We start from the raw sequence: 15,576 nt of genomic DNA, 5'->3' as shown, positions 1-15,576 counted from the left end.
TCCCCAAACACTTCATGGACACAAGTTATAGGTCAGATACAGTCCTACTGACCCAACAGCTTTTTCCTGTCTCCTTTTTTTAGATCATTTCTTTCTACTGATTCTCTTTAAACAAAATATCCTACCTCACCACTTTCTTACATGATTCTCGTTCAGAACCTGAATCATTACTTTTAAACCAGTGACAACCACTACCACCACTCTTCTTTGAAGACATTTCTGTATGTGGATACCCCTTAGTCAATATATTAAATACAATGTATTCATACTCAAACTTGCAATCAAGCTCAAACCACATGCCAATTACTTGGCTAGATACTGGGAATACACAGATGAGTATGGCACAGTTAACTCTGTTAAGGGCTCCTTGGTACTGTAACAAATGTTACAGAATAGCTGTAACACAAAGGACAGGAACCAAGTAATGCTACTAGAGATGAAGATGAGGCATGACTTCCCACTGACTAGGCTGTGAAGTAGATTTTACTAGTCAGGAAGCAGTTTAAAAGGCAGACAACATTGAATTTCAAAATAAAAAATGTGGGCTGGGAATGTAGCTTAGTGGTAGAGTGCTTGACTAGCATGCATGAAGTTCTGGGTTCGATTCCTCAGCACCATGTATACAGAAAAGGCCAGAAGTAGAGCTGTGACTCAAGTGGTGGAGTGCTAGCCTTGAGCAAAAGAAGCTCAAGGACAGTGCCCAGGTCCTGAGTGCAAGCCCCAGGACTGGCAAAAACAAAACAACATAAAAAATGTGCAAGATCAGAGCCTGGCTCATTAAAAAGAGCTTTAATTAGTTATACTTAAGACTTTGGAGCTCAAACTCTCACATCGTTTTCTTCCTCTTAACTGGTGCTCTACAGTTTGAGCCACACCTCTAGTGTGGCATTTTGCAGGTTAATTGGATCTGTAGTCTAGTGGACCTTTCTGACAGAGCTGGCTCAAAATGAAATCCTCCAAGACAGCCTCCTGATTAGCTTGGATTACAGGTTTGGGCCACTAGAGCCCAGGCTACAAGGATTTTTTAAATCTATTTCTTGTAGATAAGCCTATTTTGCCTTTTGAATTATTTCAATCTCTTTAGTTGAAAAGGTACTTTGATAGTCAAAATATGTGTTCTTTTTTTTTTCCTTTATTTTTTTCTCTCATCAGTGTCTCTCAAATTCCCCAGGGCCCCATTCTCCCTCCCTTTGATATGGCAGCCTTCCTTCACTTCACTGAGCACCAACCTTCCTCTTGCCAACCTGCAGCCCCTTCCTGCTCTGCCTGCTTCCCTCTGGCCAGCCCTCTCTCTTCCTCTCTTCCTCCCTTCCTCCCTCCCTTCTTCCTTCTCTTCCTCCTCTCCCTCACTCTCTTTCTCCCTTCCTCCCTCCTCCCTCCTTCCTTCCATCTCTCCCTCTTTCCCTCCCTCTTCCCTTTCCTCCCTCCTTCCCTTCTTCCCTTCTTCCCTCTCTTCTTCCCTCCCTCCCTTCCTCCCCACCCATCCATCCTTCCTCCCTCCCTCCCTTTCTCCCTTATGTGTATTCTTTTATCCTACATGTGGTGGAAGAAACAAGAAACTACTGTTTCTCTGGATTAATTCGTTTTAATTGCTCCCTAGGCAAGGTCTACTACTGAAGCTCCACCCACGGCCTTGGAAAGTTTTAAATTGACATTTTAGGAAGACAGAAAAAGATTAAGTTAAATCTTTCACGAGACAGAAAAAGATTAAGTTAAATCGTTCGTGCTAGTCTCTGGAGGGTCAACCTCAGTCAGAACTTGAAGTAAAAGGTGAAGCTCCAACAAGTGATATATCACAGTTATAACTACTTTCAACATCCTATGTGTATGTGTAGTTTCTATTATTGATGATGTTCTTGTATCACCTTCCTATGGTTGTACCTACACTATCTCTGTAATCTTATCTGAGTATATTGGAAACCGTGTTTACTGGTATTGGAAGTAGGAAATTCAAAGGGAATACCAAATTTGAGAGACACAGGGTAAAAAAAGAGAAATAACTACAAAAGCAATACTTGCAAAACTGTTTGGTGTAAGTGAACTGAACACCTGGCGGGGGGAGGGAAAGGGGGGGAGGGAGGAGGGCATGAGGGACAAGGCAACAAACAGTACAAGAAATGTATCCAATGCCCAACGTATGATACTGTAACCTCTCTGTACATCAGTTTGATAATAAAAAATTGAGAAAAAAATAAAAATAAAAATATGCTTAAAACTGCAAAAAAAAAAAAAAAAAAGGTGAAGCTCCAAGTTCCACAGAGGCAGGATGGGGAACTGGAGAAAGAGCTGCTTAGTAAGATACCAAAGGCACAATACCTGTCAAGAGAAAGCAAGCCTGCATCTCTGATTGAAATTCATAATGGTTGTTAAAAACTTACTACCTGTATAATTCATGGAAACTAAAAGAAAATGATTTTTGTTTGAATAATTTTTTCTTCCCTCATTATAATGTAAGTAGAATATCTGTTGTGAAAGAAGGCAATGTAAAATGTTCTGACCCTCATTGAAACTTCGATCTTTGGGAGAATCCATCTGTATGGAACAGGTCATTCTGTTCTTTTTTAAGGATGAATACAAGGAATGAAAGGAGGACAGGAGGAAAGGGCGAATGGGAGAGATACCCAAATCCTTGAGGTGGGTAGGAATAATGGGTGAAACAGGCCTTTGTTTCAAGATGGATAAAAGGAGTGGAAAAGGAAGATGACAGAAGCCTAGGGAGAAAAGGCTGGAAAGAAAAACTGGAATTAGGAGGACAGGTGGCAGCTGCTGCAGTGCCCCCGCACAGGTGTCAAACAACCGGAAAAGCATAATTTGTAAAGTTTTTTGTTTTTGTTTTTGTTTTTGCCAGTCCTGGGGCTTGAACTCAAGGCCTGGATACTGTCTTTGAACAGAGCTCTTGGTGCTTGAAGCTAGCACTTTACCACTTGAGCCACAGCGCCACTTCTGGCTTTTTCTGTGTATGTGGTGCTGAGGAATCGAATCCAGGACTTCATGCATGCTAGGCCAGCACTCTACCACTAAGCCACATTCCCAGCCCTTTTGTTTGTTAGTTGGTTTTTCTGTGGAAATCCTTAGTGGAGTCATTATTCTATGCAAGTCTAAGCAGCTGTTAGTTAGGGATTCCACTGGTCACCTCTGCTTCTGTTCTCATTCTTGGTCCTTCCACAAGTGTTATTATTGTCTCTCTCTCATTCTACCTCTCATTTTTTTTCTTTTTTTAAATGCTGATTCTTGGGCTTGGCCTCCGGGCCTGCATTCTGTCCCTGAGCTTGTTTTTCACTCCTCCAGTCTAGCGCTCCAAAGCTCCAATTCCGGCTTTTTTTGTGTGGTTAACTGAAGCTAAGAGTCTCACGACTTTCCTGCCCAGGACGTCTTCGAACCGCGATACTCAGATCTCAGCTTCCGGAGTAGCTAGGATTACAGGAACCAGCTTCACTACTTTGCATAACGGCGGGGAGAAGATACCCGGAGAAAGGGGCGGGGATACCGACTGTGCGTCACACGGCCGCGCCGGAAGTGTGTAGCCGCGGTATCCACTTTGCGACGACACGGGAGATCGAGGAGCTTGGCAGGAAGTTTCTCCGCGCTTCGCGGCCTGAAGTTTTTCTCTGTGCACTGCGTACGTGGGGCCGTTGACACTCGAGATTTTAGTTGGATATTTTGGCTAAAACTAGAAAAGACTTGGGGTTAAGAGTCTCCCGGGCGTGGCGGGGTTAGTGTTGAGAGATGCTGGGGTAGAGTGGGGGTGGGGGGGCGCTTTCCGGTCCTTTGGGTTCTTTAAGTTTAGCCACTTGGACATTATTGCGTTATTTAGCCTTTGCGTTGTTTTGTTTTCATCTCCGGCTAGTGGCGGGAGAACGCGAGCTTTGCAGTCAGGTCTGAATCCTTTTGCCTTTGGAGTAGCCGAGTAGCGTAGATTCACCCGTGGAAGTCTGTTTCCTTGCGTAAAGTAAGAGCGATACCTTCCAACGATTGTTGTGAAATTATGTCATGTACATAATGTTGAGGAGAGACGTGGGTTTGAGTCCCACTTGGGGTACCTCCCCCAGACCCCGTAACAGTAGTAGCATATGCAAAGTGTTCATTATCGTATCGAGCTTGAGGTGAGTGTTCAGTACTTTGTAAAGTTGGGATCTAATTTATTAGTCTCTCTGGAGAAAAACAGGATCTGCCTAGTTTTGTGAGAAAGCCCCTTTGGAAATACTCAGTATTTGAGTCTGATTTCAGGGACTAGCAATGGACACCCAGAAGGACGTTCAGCCCCCGAAGCAGCAGCCCATGATATATATCTGTGGAGGTAAGAGTAGCCCTTAAACCCAGAACGTTTTACTTAAGCTTTTGGAAGTCATTGTGTATACCTTCCTTAAGTAGTACTGATCTGCAAAGTTATGAGGCAGAATTACTTCAGCAACCTTAAGAGGAAAAAAAGCGTTTAACTTTCACTTTTTTCACCTTGAAAAATGCATTGCTCACAATTTGTTCTATACTGTTAAGGACATTTAATAATAGTATACCCTTGAGATGGAGTATATTTTAGTGCTTTGGGTTGCTTTGGATTGAAAAATATGGCTAAGGTAATTTGCTTCTCTGTAAGTTTTTCCTTTTAGGCATTGAGTAAATGTGCTTTTTCCTTTCTAGAGTGTCACACCGAAAGTGAAATAAAATCCAGAGATCCAATCAGATGCAGAGAATGTGGATACAGAATAATGTACAAGAAAAGGACTAAAAGATGTATCCTTTTGCTATGCTTTTACAATATGAGGGGGAAATGAATATGTTTGGGTTGGTACAAACTAAGTCCTGATTTAAAAAAAAGAATGACTTTTGAATTTTTTAAAATTAATTTTGGAACTACTGGAGTTTGAACTCAGAGCTTTGAGGTAGACAGGCATTCTTTATTTATGTATTTATTTTTTGCCAATCCAAGGCCTTGAATTCATGGTCTGAGCACTGTCCCTGGCTTCCTTTTGCTGAAGGCTAGCACTCTGCCACTTGAGCCATAGTGCCACTTCTGGCTTTTTCTGTATATGTGGTGCTGAGGAATCGAACCTAGGGCTTCATGTATACGAGGCAAGCACTCTTGCCACTAGGCCATATTCCCAGCCCTAGACAGGCATTCTTCCACCTGGGTCTGTCCCCAGCCCTGAATTAGTTTTTCTTTTCTTTTCTTTCTTTTTTGATGCCAATTCTGGGCTTGAACTCAGAGCCTCATGCTCTTGGTGGGGTCATTTGCTCACAGTTGGTACTGTACCATTTAAGCCTTGTCTTCTATTGCAGCTCTTTTGCTGGTTAATTTTACCTGACTTTGAAAAAAAAAAAAAGAAAGAAACATAATTGGCATTTTCATGGACCAGTGTGTTGGCTTTATGTAAGTTAAACATTTGTTTATTTGGGATTTCTATTTTTCTGGTGAGCCCTGGTGGTTTACACCTGCAATCCTAGCTATTCAAGAGGCTGAGACCTGAGGATTGAGATTCCTAAACAGCCTGGACAGAAAAATCCATGAAACTTTTACCTACAATAAACTACAGAAAAAAAAATCCAGAAGTGGGAGCTGTGGCTCCAGTGGTAGAGTACTAGCCTTGAGCAAAGTGAAGGTTAGGGACAGAGCCCTGGCACTGAGTTCAAACTCCCAGACTAGGGGGAAAAAATACTTGTTTAGGGATTCTATATTTATAGATGTACTTACTTTTTATCTTCTGCTCATGAAAGACTAAATTACAGGAGGAATACAAATATTACATGTACTACCTAGTGGGAAATGTAATAAGCACAAGTTGTTCTAACAAATTTTTTAAACTTTAGTATAATCTCTAATGTGACTTCAATATATTTTAAATTATCTTTAAGTAGCTCTACAAAGAATTTACTAATCAACAAAAGAGTTTGTGAATACAGTGCTTCTTGGTTGATATCACTCCTGTCATCATTCTTCCCTCCCAACCCTGTTTCAAATATGTTTTGATCATTAATCTTTTGTGTCACAGAAAAGATTGTAATAAAAATTGAAGTTGTATGTTTCTTAGTGAATTCCATTTTTTTTGTTCATTTTGTATTAAAAACAGAATGACTTATTGGAAAGAGAAAGTGACTTAGAAGCCATAACATAATTTGAAGTGCTTTTTTTGTCCTTAACTCAGTTTAACAGTGGTGGTTTTTGATGCTCGATAAATCATGGAAATCTAAGAGTATCTTCATTTTACTTGCATTTGCTCCATTAATGGTTCTTATTGTTGGTGTAACTTTTAATTTAGCACACTTACTTTATGAGTATAAAAGTATGTACATATGATTTCATTCCATGTTAAAAACAAGATTGTATTTCGGTGTCAATACTTTGTATAAAAAATGTGTTCAATTATATGACTTATGTATTCTGACTCACAGTGAAAATTAAAATTGCTTCCTCAAGCCAAACTTTTCATCAAGGTCTTATTTAAAACTCAAGTTTCTAGAAACCTCTAAAGTTCAGATTAAGTTCTCTTGAAACCACTATTTTGTGTACTCTAGCATTACTTGGTCCAAAGTAAACCATTGTACTTGTTGTCAGTGTAAAGTTATAGAAAAATAAATAGAGGAAACCAGAAATGATTGGATAGTGTAAAGAGAGGACTGTGAAGGTATTAAAATGACTGAGAAAGTGTTAAAACAAGTTTGATGCCTGGCATCACAGGAGCACACACATCCTCTCCTTCTTCTGAAATAACTTCCATGTAGCAAATAAGGAGGAGTGGTTACTGGATCAGTATTAACTAATGAGAAGGAGCTAGTAATAGGAAGAGAAGGGAACAGGGTGGCATGTGAATTTGTCTTACTCCCATTTCAGATGAAGCTCACTAAACATGAATGGTGAGGTAGTGGGAAGTGGCTAGCCCACTTGTGGGGTGATGAGACGCTAATGATGGAACAGTAAGCAGAATGACAAGGTCTAAGATTTAAAAAGCCATCCAGGCTGTTTGAGAAATAAATATATTCACATACACAAACACATACATGGACAGATAGTAGCAGAAAAAAAACACTTGGAGTGATCTGTACTAGTGGCTGCGCCAGAATGGTAGCTGTGGAAGGGGTGAGAAGTAACTGGCCCTGGGAATGACCCATTTTGCTAACTGGCTGTGTGACCTAAATAATTCTTCTTTTCTACATACATGCATACACATATATATGTATAATGTATATATAATATTCATATATAAATATACTTTCATATTATATATGTATATATATTATTTGGGGGTTCAGTATTTAGTGGTAAACTTTATTTGCCTACAATATTTCCTTCAAGTTATCCTGTTTGTTCAGCATAAATATACATTATTATGACCAGAAGAAAACAAAAAATTAGACGGCATGTGGAATTACTACCATTCCCCATGTAGTTAAAAGGTTTCTTTACTGAAGATACAATGAAAAGCTACAATGGCTAAATGTTTGCAACTTGGGGCATAATTTTGGAAGAAGTTTGCTAGCTAAAATGGTATGTGAAGGCTTTCCTATAACATAGAATGTAGTTAGATATTGTCCTAAAGTTTGGGTCTTACGTATGTGAACATGCAAGTTCAGTGTTTTCTAGCACTGGCTATGGAGATACTACTGTAAATTTAATAGCTTGAATATTAGAAATTTACCACCAGCAGCTCCTGCAAACAGACTGTTAAGTGCAAAAGAAGAGAATTTGCTGAACTCTTACCATGTGCTAGGCACATACAAGGTGCTTCACTCATTCTCCACTTAAGGTAGTCTGAAACTTATTTAAAACAAATATTCATAAATGATCTATATTGTCTTGTTTATCCCACTTAGATTTATCTCATTGACCTTTGTATCCCCAACACCAGTGGGGTATTTGGATCATAACCAGCATCTAGAGAATGTGGGATGGGTAAAAAAGAAGAAGGAAACTTGTCTTTAAAGAAGCCATGGCTGGGCCCCAGTGGCTCAGGCCTGTAATCATAGCTACTCAGGAGGCTGAAATCGGAAGATCATGATTCTAAGCCAACCAGGAAAGTCCATGAGTTTCTCCTCTTCAATTAACCACCAGAAAACTGGAAGTGTCGCAGTGGTTCAAAGTGGTAGAGCACTAGCCTTGAGTGCAAAAGCTCAGGGACAAGTGTCCAGATCCTGGGTTCAAGCCTCACAACAACCCCCCCCCACCCCAAAAAGGGCAATATAGGCTGCATTGCAGACTCTGAATTTAATTACTTTTATAGTTAAGTAGGAAGAAGTATCAATGTACTTAGTAGAAATACAGCAGTCCAGGATAACACTAACACTTTTTTTTTTTTTTTTGTCCAGTCCTGGGCCTTGGACTCAGGGCCTGAGCACTGTCCCTGGCTTCTTGCTCAAGGCTAGCACTCTACCACTTGAGCCACAGCGCCACTTCTGGCCATTTTCTGTATATGTGGTGCTGGGGAATTGAACCCAGGGCTTCTTGTATAGGAGGCAAGCACTCTTGCCACTAGGCCATATTCCCAGCCCCACTAACAATCTTTTAAACTACTCTAAAACAAACTCAAGGGAAGGGACAGAATCTTCACCCTTCAATTCTGAAAGTCAGTGGTCCTTTTGTCCTGGTGAGAGCCGGGAAGATGGGACCAATCAGCGACATGGCAGGTGGAGGTTAGCCAATCATGTTGCAGAGTACCTAGTCCCGCCCCCGCGGTAGGGCTGGCGTGACACGCCCCTCAGCCTGCCCCACACACTGAGCTCTCCGGGTGGACCGCTGAGCTGAGCACCAGGTAAGTACTGGTGTGCACTAGCCCGGGGCAGCGTGCGTTCATCACCGTCCCTTCGGGAGAGGGGGCGAAAGGCAGAGGCGGAGAAGCACTAGGATGAGAGGGGGCGTGCTATGAGGGAGATGAACATCTTCCCTCGTGGTCTGGGGAAAACAAACGGGTGTCAAGGGAGGGAAAATGCCACGGCCCGTGACTGCTGAAAGCTGGGGTGGGCTCAGCTAGTGGCACTGGCCCAGGAGGCCAAATCCTGTGTCTGAAGCGTGGCAGTTGCAGCAAGCTAGCTTTTAGAACTTCTGAGCCAGTCCCTAGCCAAGCGGTCCTCCCAGGTCGGGCTGTACATAGCAACCGTTGCCATGCTGGAGGATGCCATTTCCTTTCGGACTGCAGAGGGCGCTCGGCCCTGTGGATGCTGGGAAGAAGGTGCCCCACAGACAAAGCCCGTTTTCACGTCCATGGTAGCTTCCACAGAAGTATTGCTGGTTAGGAGATATTGGAAAGTGGACGTGGGTCAGATTGATGGAGAAAAATACAGTGAAGACTAAGCATTTTTCTATTCAAAGACTTGGCAAAGAATTATGGAAGAGTTCCAGTAAATCCTGAGAATGTGTATGCAAAATAAAAAAGTAATAGTTTACAAAATGGATTCTCAGACGACTTAACAATATTCATAATGAATATTGTTTGATTAGGCAAGAGATGTTCTTAATTTTATTTAATTATATATTAATTACATATTCTTCATTATACCTTCTACAAATCAAACTCTCAATGGTTGCAAGGTAAGTTTCATTTTGAAGTGTTGCTCAATTCTGCCCCATGAAGATCCTCCAGTTCTTTGGAAAAATGCCTTCCCAGGTAACTCATTCTTTTTTCCACAGTGTGAATGATTTAAAGATTTTTTTCATCTTTCCCACTGTAATTTTGTGATGGTGGTGGTGGTGGTGGTGGTGGTGGATGGAGGTTTGAACACAGGGCCTTGAGCTTAAGCACTTGTCTGCTGGATCCACACTCTCATCCCTCTTTCTGGTAATTTACCCTCTTCAGATTATCCTGTGTTGAAAGCTATTGATTGTTCTGGGACCTGCAGGTATGGTGAGGCACCACAATCTCATTTCTTGGTTGGATACCATCTCAAGGCCAAAGAATGGTCATACTCCTTGTTAAACTCAGCAGAAATATGGAGGGAAACCTAGGAAAGACTTAGGCGCTTGAGCTGACCTACAAAGGATGATTGTGATGTTAATAAGCATTTAAAGTCAAAGCTTATTCAAAATCAACCTTAAAAGATAAAAAAGTACTTGAAGCATCAAAATCTACTTTGTCATTTTATTGTCGCTTTCCTTTATTGTAGATTGTGTGGCACATAGGCATTTCAGTCTTACTCTGTTAACTTGTTATCTGGGAGTGTAGAGTCCACAGCGAGCCTTCCTCCTTGGAAAAACGACCTGACTTCCTTTCTCTCAGATGATCTCCACTATCCTAATTGGATATTAATGTATAAATGAATTTCATATCAGTTTTCCTGTACTATGTTTTAGTCATGACTGCTAAGGATTGTCCTTCTCTGTGGAGCTTTGGAACAACAAAAAAATTTAAAATTCCCATTGAACATTTGGATTTCAAATATATTGAAAAATGTTCAGATGTTAAGCAGTTGGAAAAAATTCTTTGTGTGCTGAGGTAAGAATTTAAAATTTTAAAAATATGTTTATGTTTTATGTTGTTGACTTCTTAAAGTTGAAAGAACAATAGAAATATTGGGGAAGATTTTCACATACTAGGATTTTTTTTTTTTTTGCCCAAAGTGGGTTCCAAAAGAGTGATTTTGATCCTATGGTTAGTTTGGAGGGTCTGACTGGCTTTACTTTTAGCATTAGATTTAGACCAATTAGTACCCAAGAGGGTGTTTTTTCCTGATTCCTTCCATTTCTTTTTTTTTCTTTTCTTTTCTTTTTTGCCAGTCTTGGGGCTTGAACTCAGGGTCTGTGCACTGTCCCTGAGCTTCTTTTGCTCAAGGCTAGCCCTCTACCACTTGAGCCACAGTGCCACTTCTGGCTTTTTCTGTGTATGTGGTGCTGAGGAATCGAACCCAGAGCTTCATGCATGCTAGACAAGCACTCTACCACTAAGCCACATTCCCAATCCTTCAGTTTTCTAGGACCAGGTAAAATAACTGTGAAAACAGCTGTCAGGGAGGAAGGTTAGTTACCTCACCAGTCTGAATAGTAGGGAGGCCTGATGGAAAGAAATTAGGACTTTCCTGGTATACAGCCCCATGCTGGTGAATGTCATATATATTCATAATGTAATATATTATGATCATATAGTTTATATGTGTATGTGTTTATATTATATATTAATTTGTACCATATGGATGGCTAAAAATGAATATTTGAGGGCCAGTTTTCTATTATTTTTGCTTCAGGAAATCTGGGGTGAGAAATGTGCTTTTAATACTCCAACTGATTGTTAGGTTTGTATGTAGTCTAAATGTGTGTGTGTGTGTGTGTGTGTGTGTGTGTGTGTGCACGTGTCTGTGAAGGAATCCACCTGAACAAGAAATACTGCCCTGTAGAGTACCAAGTAGACACCTCTTTTGGGTTTCTTGAGCTGTTTTCATTTGGGGGACAGAGTTCTGATGTAGAAGGCAGCTGTGGAACATGAACCTTCCTTTCCAGGATCACTGGGGTTCTAGACTCTCCCAGCAGTTCTTGCATTTCTTTCCTCTGACCCCCTCCTGGTGATTGTGGCCTTTCCTTTTGCTCCTTCATCTCCTTTATTTAACCTCCTGTCCTCCATCCCAGAGTTATCATATTAACCTCATTATTTCTGAAATGGAAAGATGAAAAACTCTATCATTATTTTCCTTTTTGGTTTTCTTTTTCCTAGCAGAATATTGTCATAAATATTTGGACAAGGGCTGATTAAAAAATGAGCAGCTTATGAGTTGAACTGCTTAAAAACCACAATTGTAATATTGGCTCCAATAACTTATATAATTATATAAGTAAATTATATTGTGTGATTGAGGATTATTGTATAAAACTTAATTTGGAAATTGAATTTATATTTTAAGAGTGAACTTACAAGGCAATGGGAAACAATTTATTTTCCTTAAAAATAAGGAGACCAGATGCTCTCTAAGAAAGGAATTCTATTTCTCAAGTGGTAGAATTTTGGGAGTATTTGTCTAAGTTGTTCCTCTGCCATTTGTTCCAACTCCCCTTTTTCATTGAACTCTGGACGGAAACTCCTCATTGAAAATGAAGCCCATATTTTTTTTTGCCATTTCTAATACCAAATTTCCAGGATGTGTTTATAAAACTGCTTCATGTCCAAAATGAACCTATGTGTGTTAAGTAAGAATATGTTATTTATTCAACTTAGAAAATCTTACGGAAGTTGGCTTCTTGGGGAAATTTTTTTGTTAGGATTTTACCCCATAGGTTAACAGATACATAAAGAGAGTGTGCTCATGGAGCCAGAAGCCCAGTATTCAGCCTTGGGAAAATCTCTACAGAACTTTGGGGCTATTTTAGGGTGTTCTAAATAAGGTACAAACTCTGAAATTATAAATATTTTTAAGGTCTGGTGAGGAGGGATATTATCCTGAACTTACAGAATTTTGTGAGAAGCGTCTTACAGGCTTGGCTCCTGAAAGCAGAGCTTTGAGGAAGGCTAGACCTGCAGCAACACCATCCAGTTTTACGAAGGAAGAATGGGAAAAAATTGATGGCGATTTAAAGGTAGAGAATAACAGTTACCTAAAACTTGGATTTTTTGTTTCTCAATAAAGGGCTGAGTGAATATGCTTGCTGACACTAAATTGCATATTAAAAATGGCCAAGGAGTGTATTAATTTATTTTTCATCACTGTGACAAAATACCTACTAAAAATTAGAGGAGGAAAGATTTATTTTGGCTCAGGGTTCAGAGGCTACAGTCATTCCTAGTGTGGTAGAACAGAGCAGCTCTCATCATGGCAGCCAAAGAATGTCTGTAGTTCTGATATCCTCCTTTCTCCAGGGTTAGTCGGTCCAGGCCTGTATCCTATGGGATGGCCCTTGGTACATTCAGCAAGGAATTCCTCCTTAGTTAACCCTCTCTGGAGGCCTAAAAGACACACCAGAGGTGTGCTTTACTAATCTCTTAGGCAATGAATCCAAATGCACAACCAAGATGAGCCATCATGGAAGGTATATTTTATGTTACAGGCATTTTTTTCCACAACTAGAAAGAAAAAGTAGGAGCTGGGCATCAGTGGCTCATGCCTATAATCCTAGCTACTCAGGAGGCTGAGATCTAAGGATCATGGTTCAATGCCAGCCTTGGCAGAAAAGTCCATGAGACTCTTATTTCCAATTAACTACACACACACACACACACACACACACACACACACACACACACAGAAGTGGAGATGTGGCCCAAGTGGTAGAGTGCTAGCCTTGAACAAAAAAAGCTCAGGAACAGCACCCAGGTTCTTAGTTCAAGCCCCAAGACGGGCACCATTTTTTTTTTTTAAATGTAGTAAGAGTGTTACTTGATCAACTTGTCACTTCAAAAATCACTCATAGGAAACTATGAGTTATAGATATTTCTGGTGTCTGGCTAGTTATTTCAACCTATGCATTTAACTTTTTCTCCATTCTTCTCAGAGTTGGATGTCGGACATTAAAAGTGAAGAACATACAATGCATGCTCACCACACGGAAATGCACCCAAAATTAGAAGACCATTTGCCTCCAATTCGTGGCTCAAACAGCCGTCCACATGTTAGCAATGTAGGCCTTTGTGGTGTGGTTGGGCTGGCTGGGGGAGGGGGGTGGTTGTGGCTTTAAGGGAATATCTCAGTCTAATCAGGGTAGCCAGTGTGACCTACTCTAAGAAAACTGGAGATGTTTTCAACTAGCTGCATCTTACCAGCTAGAGATGGTGAAACAGCACTGGCCTTTGAAGGTCCAGTGTCACTCTCTCTTCTCTTTTTACTTTTGCTGTCCAATCTCTTCTACTCTGACCAGTTTTGATGTCCTCGTATGGTCCCTGTCAATGTGAGAGAGACTGTTAGAAAACAATCCAGTTGAGATACAGAAGATATGGCTCATTTAATTAATTTCAGGTTAAAAAATGATAAAGAGACACTTCCAAGCCCTTATAGGTGTTATTCTTCTGTTTAGTGCATGTTTTTTTTTTCTTTTCCCTCAGTATCTTTCTAGATTTTTCCCTTTCTGTTTTGAACTGGGATTTGAACTCAGAGCCTCATGTTTGCTAGGCTGCCTAGACATCCCTCTAGCCCCATTTTGTGCTATTTTTTTTTATTTTTATTTTTTTGGCCAGTACTAGGCCGTGAACTCAGGGCCTGAGCACTGTCCCTGGCTTCTCTTTGCTCAAAGCTAGCACTCTGCCACTTGAGCCACAGCGCCACTTCTGGCCATTTTCTGTATATGTGGTGCTGAGGAATCGAACCCAGGGCCTCATGTATACGAGGCAAGCACTCTTGCCACTAGGCCATATTCCCAGCCCCATTTTGTGCTATTTTTGAGACAGGATCTTGCTTCCTGCCTAGGTATGCTGTAATCAAGTAATTTATATTTATTAATTGAGCAAGATTGGCTAAGCCTGTGCTTTAAAAATTATAACAATGAATAATATTCCAAGGAAGATCTTACACTAGCATGGCAGAGGCATTGGCTTATATTGGATTTCTTTTCTTGTTTTTTTTTTTTTTTTTTGTCTGTGTGCCAGTCGGTGTCCTGGGGCTTGAACTTGGGGCCTGTTCAAGGCTAGTGTTCTACTACTTGAGCCATAGGCTCTACTTTCAGCTTTTTTGGGGGTACTTTTTAGTGGAAATAAAAGTCTCACAGGCTTTCCTGTCCTGGCTGGCTTTGAACCATGATCATCAGATCTCAGCCTCCTGAGTAGCCAGGATTTTAGATGTGACCTGGCAGCACCCAGCATACTAGGTGTTTTAAGTGAAAGCAAAGACTCTAAAAAGTAGGTGGATACTACTAGGCTACTGTATTCCTGTGAGTTAAAGCTGAGGGACTTTCTTTTTCTGCCAACACACTGATCTGTTTGGAGATAGGACTGTTTTCTCACTTTCCTGATTTCCCTAAAGGTCAGATAACTTAGTTTTCCATTTGATGATGGGGATCTTTAGATTGAATGAGTCCATTTTGGTTTGGTCTATTGGGCTTAGTGCATAAGGTCAATGGAAATTAACGGACTCCTTTCATTTTTGTTACCATATTTGAAAAACTTATGAAGAGCCCCTAAGGAGGTAGTTAGAATATGACATTTTAACAATATAATGAGATATATGAATTTTGGAGAAGATATACAAATAACCAATACTTTTCAGAAGCATAAAAATGTCCTAATACCAAAAAGTGTGCATTGCACTGAGGTAGTTTGCTATGGATTAGGACATTGATCAGAGGTTCTGTGTACAGATAGGGTTCATATAACTGTTTTCCAAAGGCAAGGAGAATTTCTTGTTCTCATGTACACTTAGACAGGTGGTGTTGGCTCATGCCTGTAATCCTAACTTCTCTGGAGGCTTAGATCCTGAGGTTCAAGATCTGAAGCCTGCCCAAGCAGGAGAGACCATGAAACTCTTCTCTACAACTAACCACCAAAAAAGTTGAAAATGGTGCTGTAGCTCAAGTGATAGAACACTAGCCTTAAGCACAAAAGCTCAGAGTCAATGCCTAGACTCTGATTTCAAGTGCTAAGACCAGAGAAAAAGAAAGCTTATTATAGTAACTTTGATGAAATACTAAAATCACGACTCTGTTAAATCTTGAACCCCAAGAATATCTTTTTAGTGTTTTGTGTG

General features: G+C 40.5%; 2 protein-coding genes across 2 annotated transcripts in view; both read left to right on the top strand.

Annotated features, from left to right (window-relative positions):
* The first annotated feature begins 3,515 nt into the window (after positions 1-3,515).
* Polr2k (RNA polymerase II, I and III subunit K) lies at positions 3,516-6,588 on the top strand. The gene is made up of 4 exons (XM_048358846.1): positions 3,516-3,619; positions 4,228-4,297; positions 4,639-4,731; positions 6,149-6,588. Exons 2-4 carry the CDS (start codon positions 4,237-4,239, stop codon positions 6,169-6,171), a joined length of 177 nt encoding a protein of 58 aa, XP_048214803.1. The 5' UTR covers positions 3,516-3,619; positions 4,228-4,236; the 3' UTR covers positions 6,172-6,588.
* Positions 6,589-10,278: 3,690 nt separating this feature from the next.
* Positions 10,279-15,576, top strand: part of Spag1 (sperm associated antigen 1) — a 52,238-nt gene continuing 46,940 nt past the window's right edge. The window contains exons 1-3 of the mRNA XM_048358847.1: positions 10,279-10,418; positions 12,325-12,484; positions 13,397-13,522. Coding sequence (XP_048214804.1) covers positions 10,279-10,418; positions 12,325-12,484; positions 13,397-13,522 — 426 coding nt within the window. The remainder of the gene's footprint in view (positions 10,419-12,324; positions 12,485-13,396; positions 13,523-15,576) is intronic.

The sequence above is a fragment of the Perognathus longimembris genome, chromosome 12 (genome assembly GCF_023159225.1).
Source record: "Perognathus longimembris pacificus isolate PPM17 chromosome 12, ASM2315922v1, whole genome shotgun sequence".
Classification (NCBI taxonomy): Eukaryota; Metazoa; Chordata; class Mammalia; order Rodentia; family Heteromyidae; genus Perognathus; species Perognathus longimembris.
Note: the sequence above shows the minus strand (reverse complement) of the source record. Positions and strands in the feature narration are given on the sequence as shown.

Excerpts from the sequence above, each read along its gene's own strand:
- Polr2k (XM_048358846.1), top strand. The coding sequence starts at position 4,237 with ATGGACACCCAGAAGGACGTTCAGCCCCCGAAGCAGCAGCCCATGATA. Across the intron at positions 4,298-4,638 it reads CATGATATATATCTGTGGAG|AGTGTCACACCGAAAGTGAA; the intron begins GTAAGAGTAGCC and ends TTTCCTTTCTAG. Across the intron at positions 4,732-6,148 it reads CAAGAAAAGGACTAAAAGAT|TGGTGGTTTTTGATGCTCGA; the intron begins GTATCCTTTTGC and ends TCAGTTTAACAG.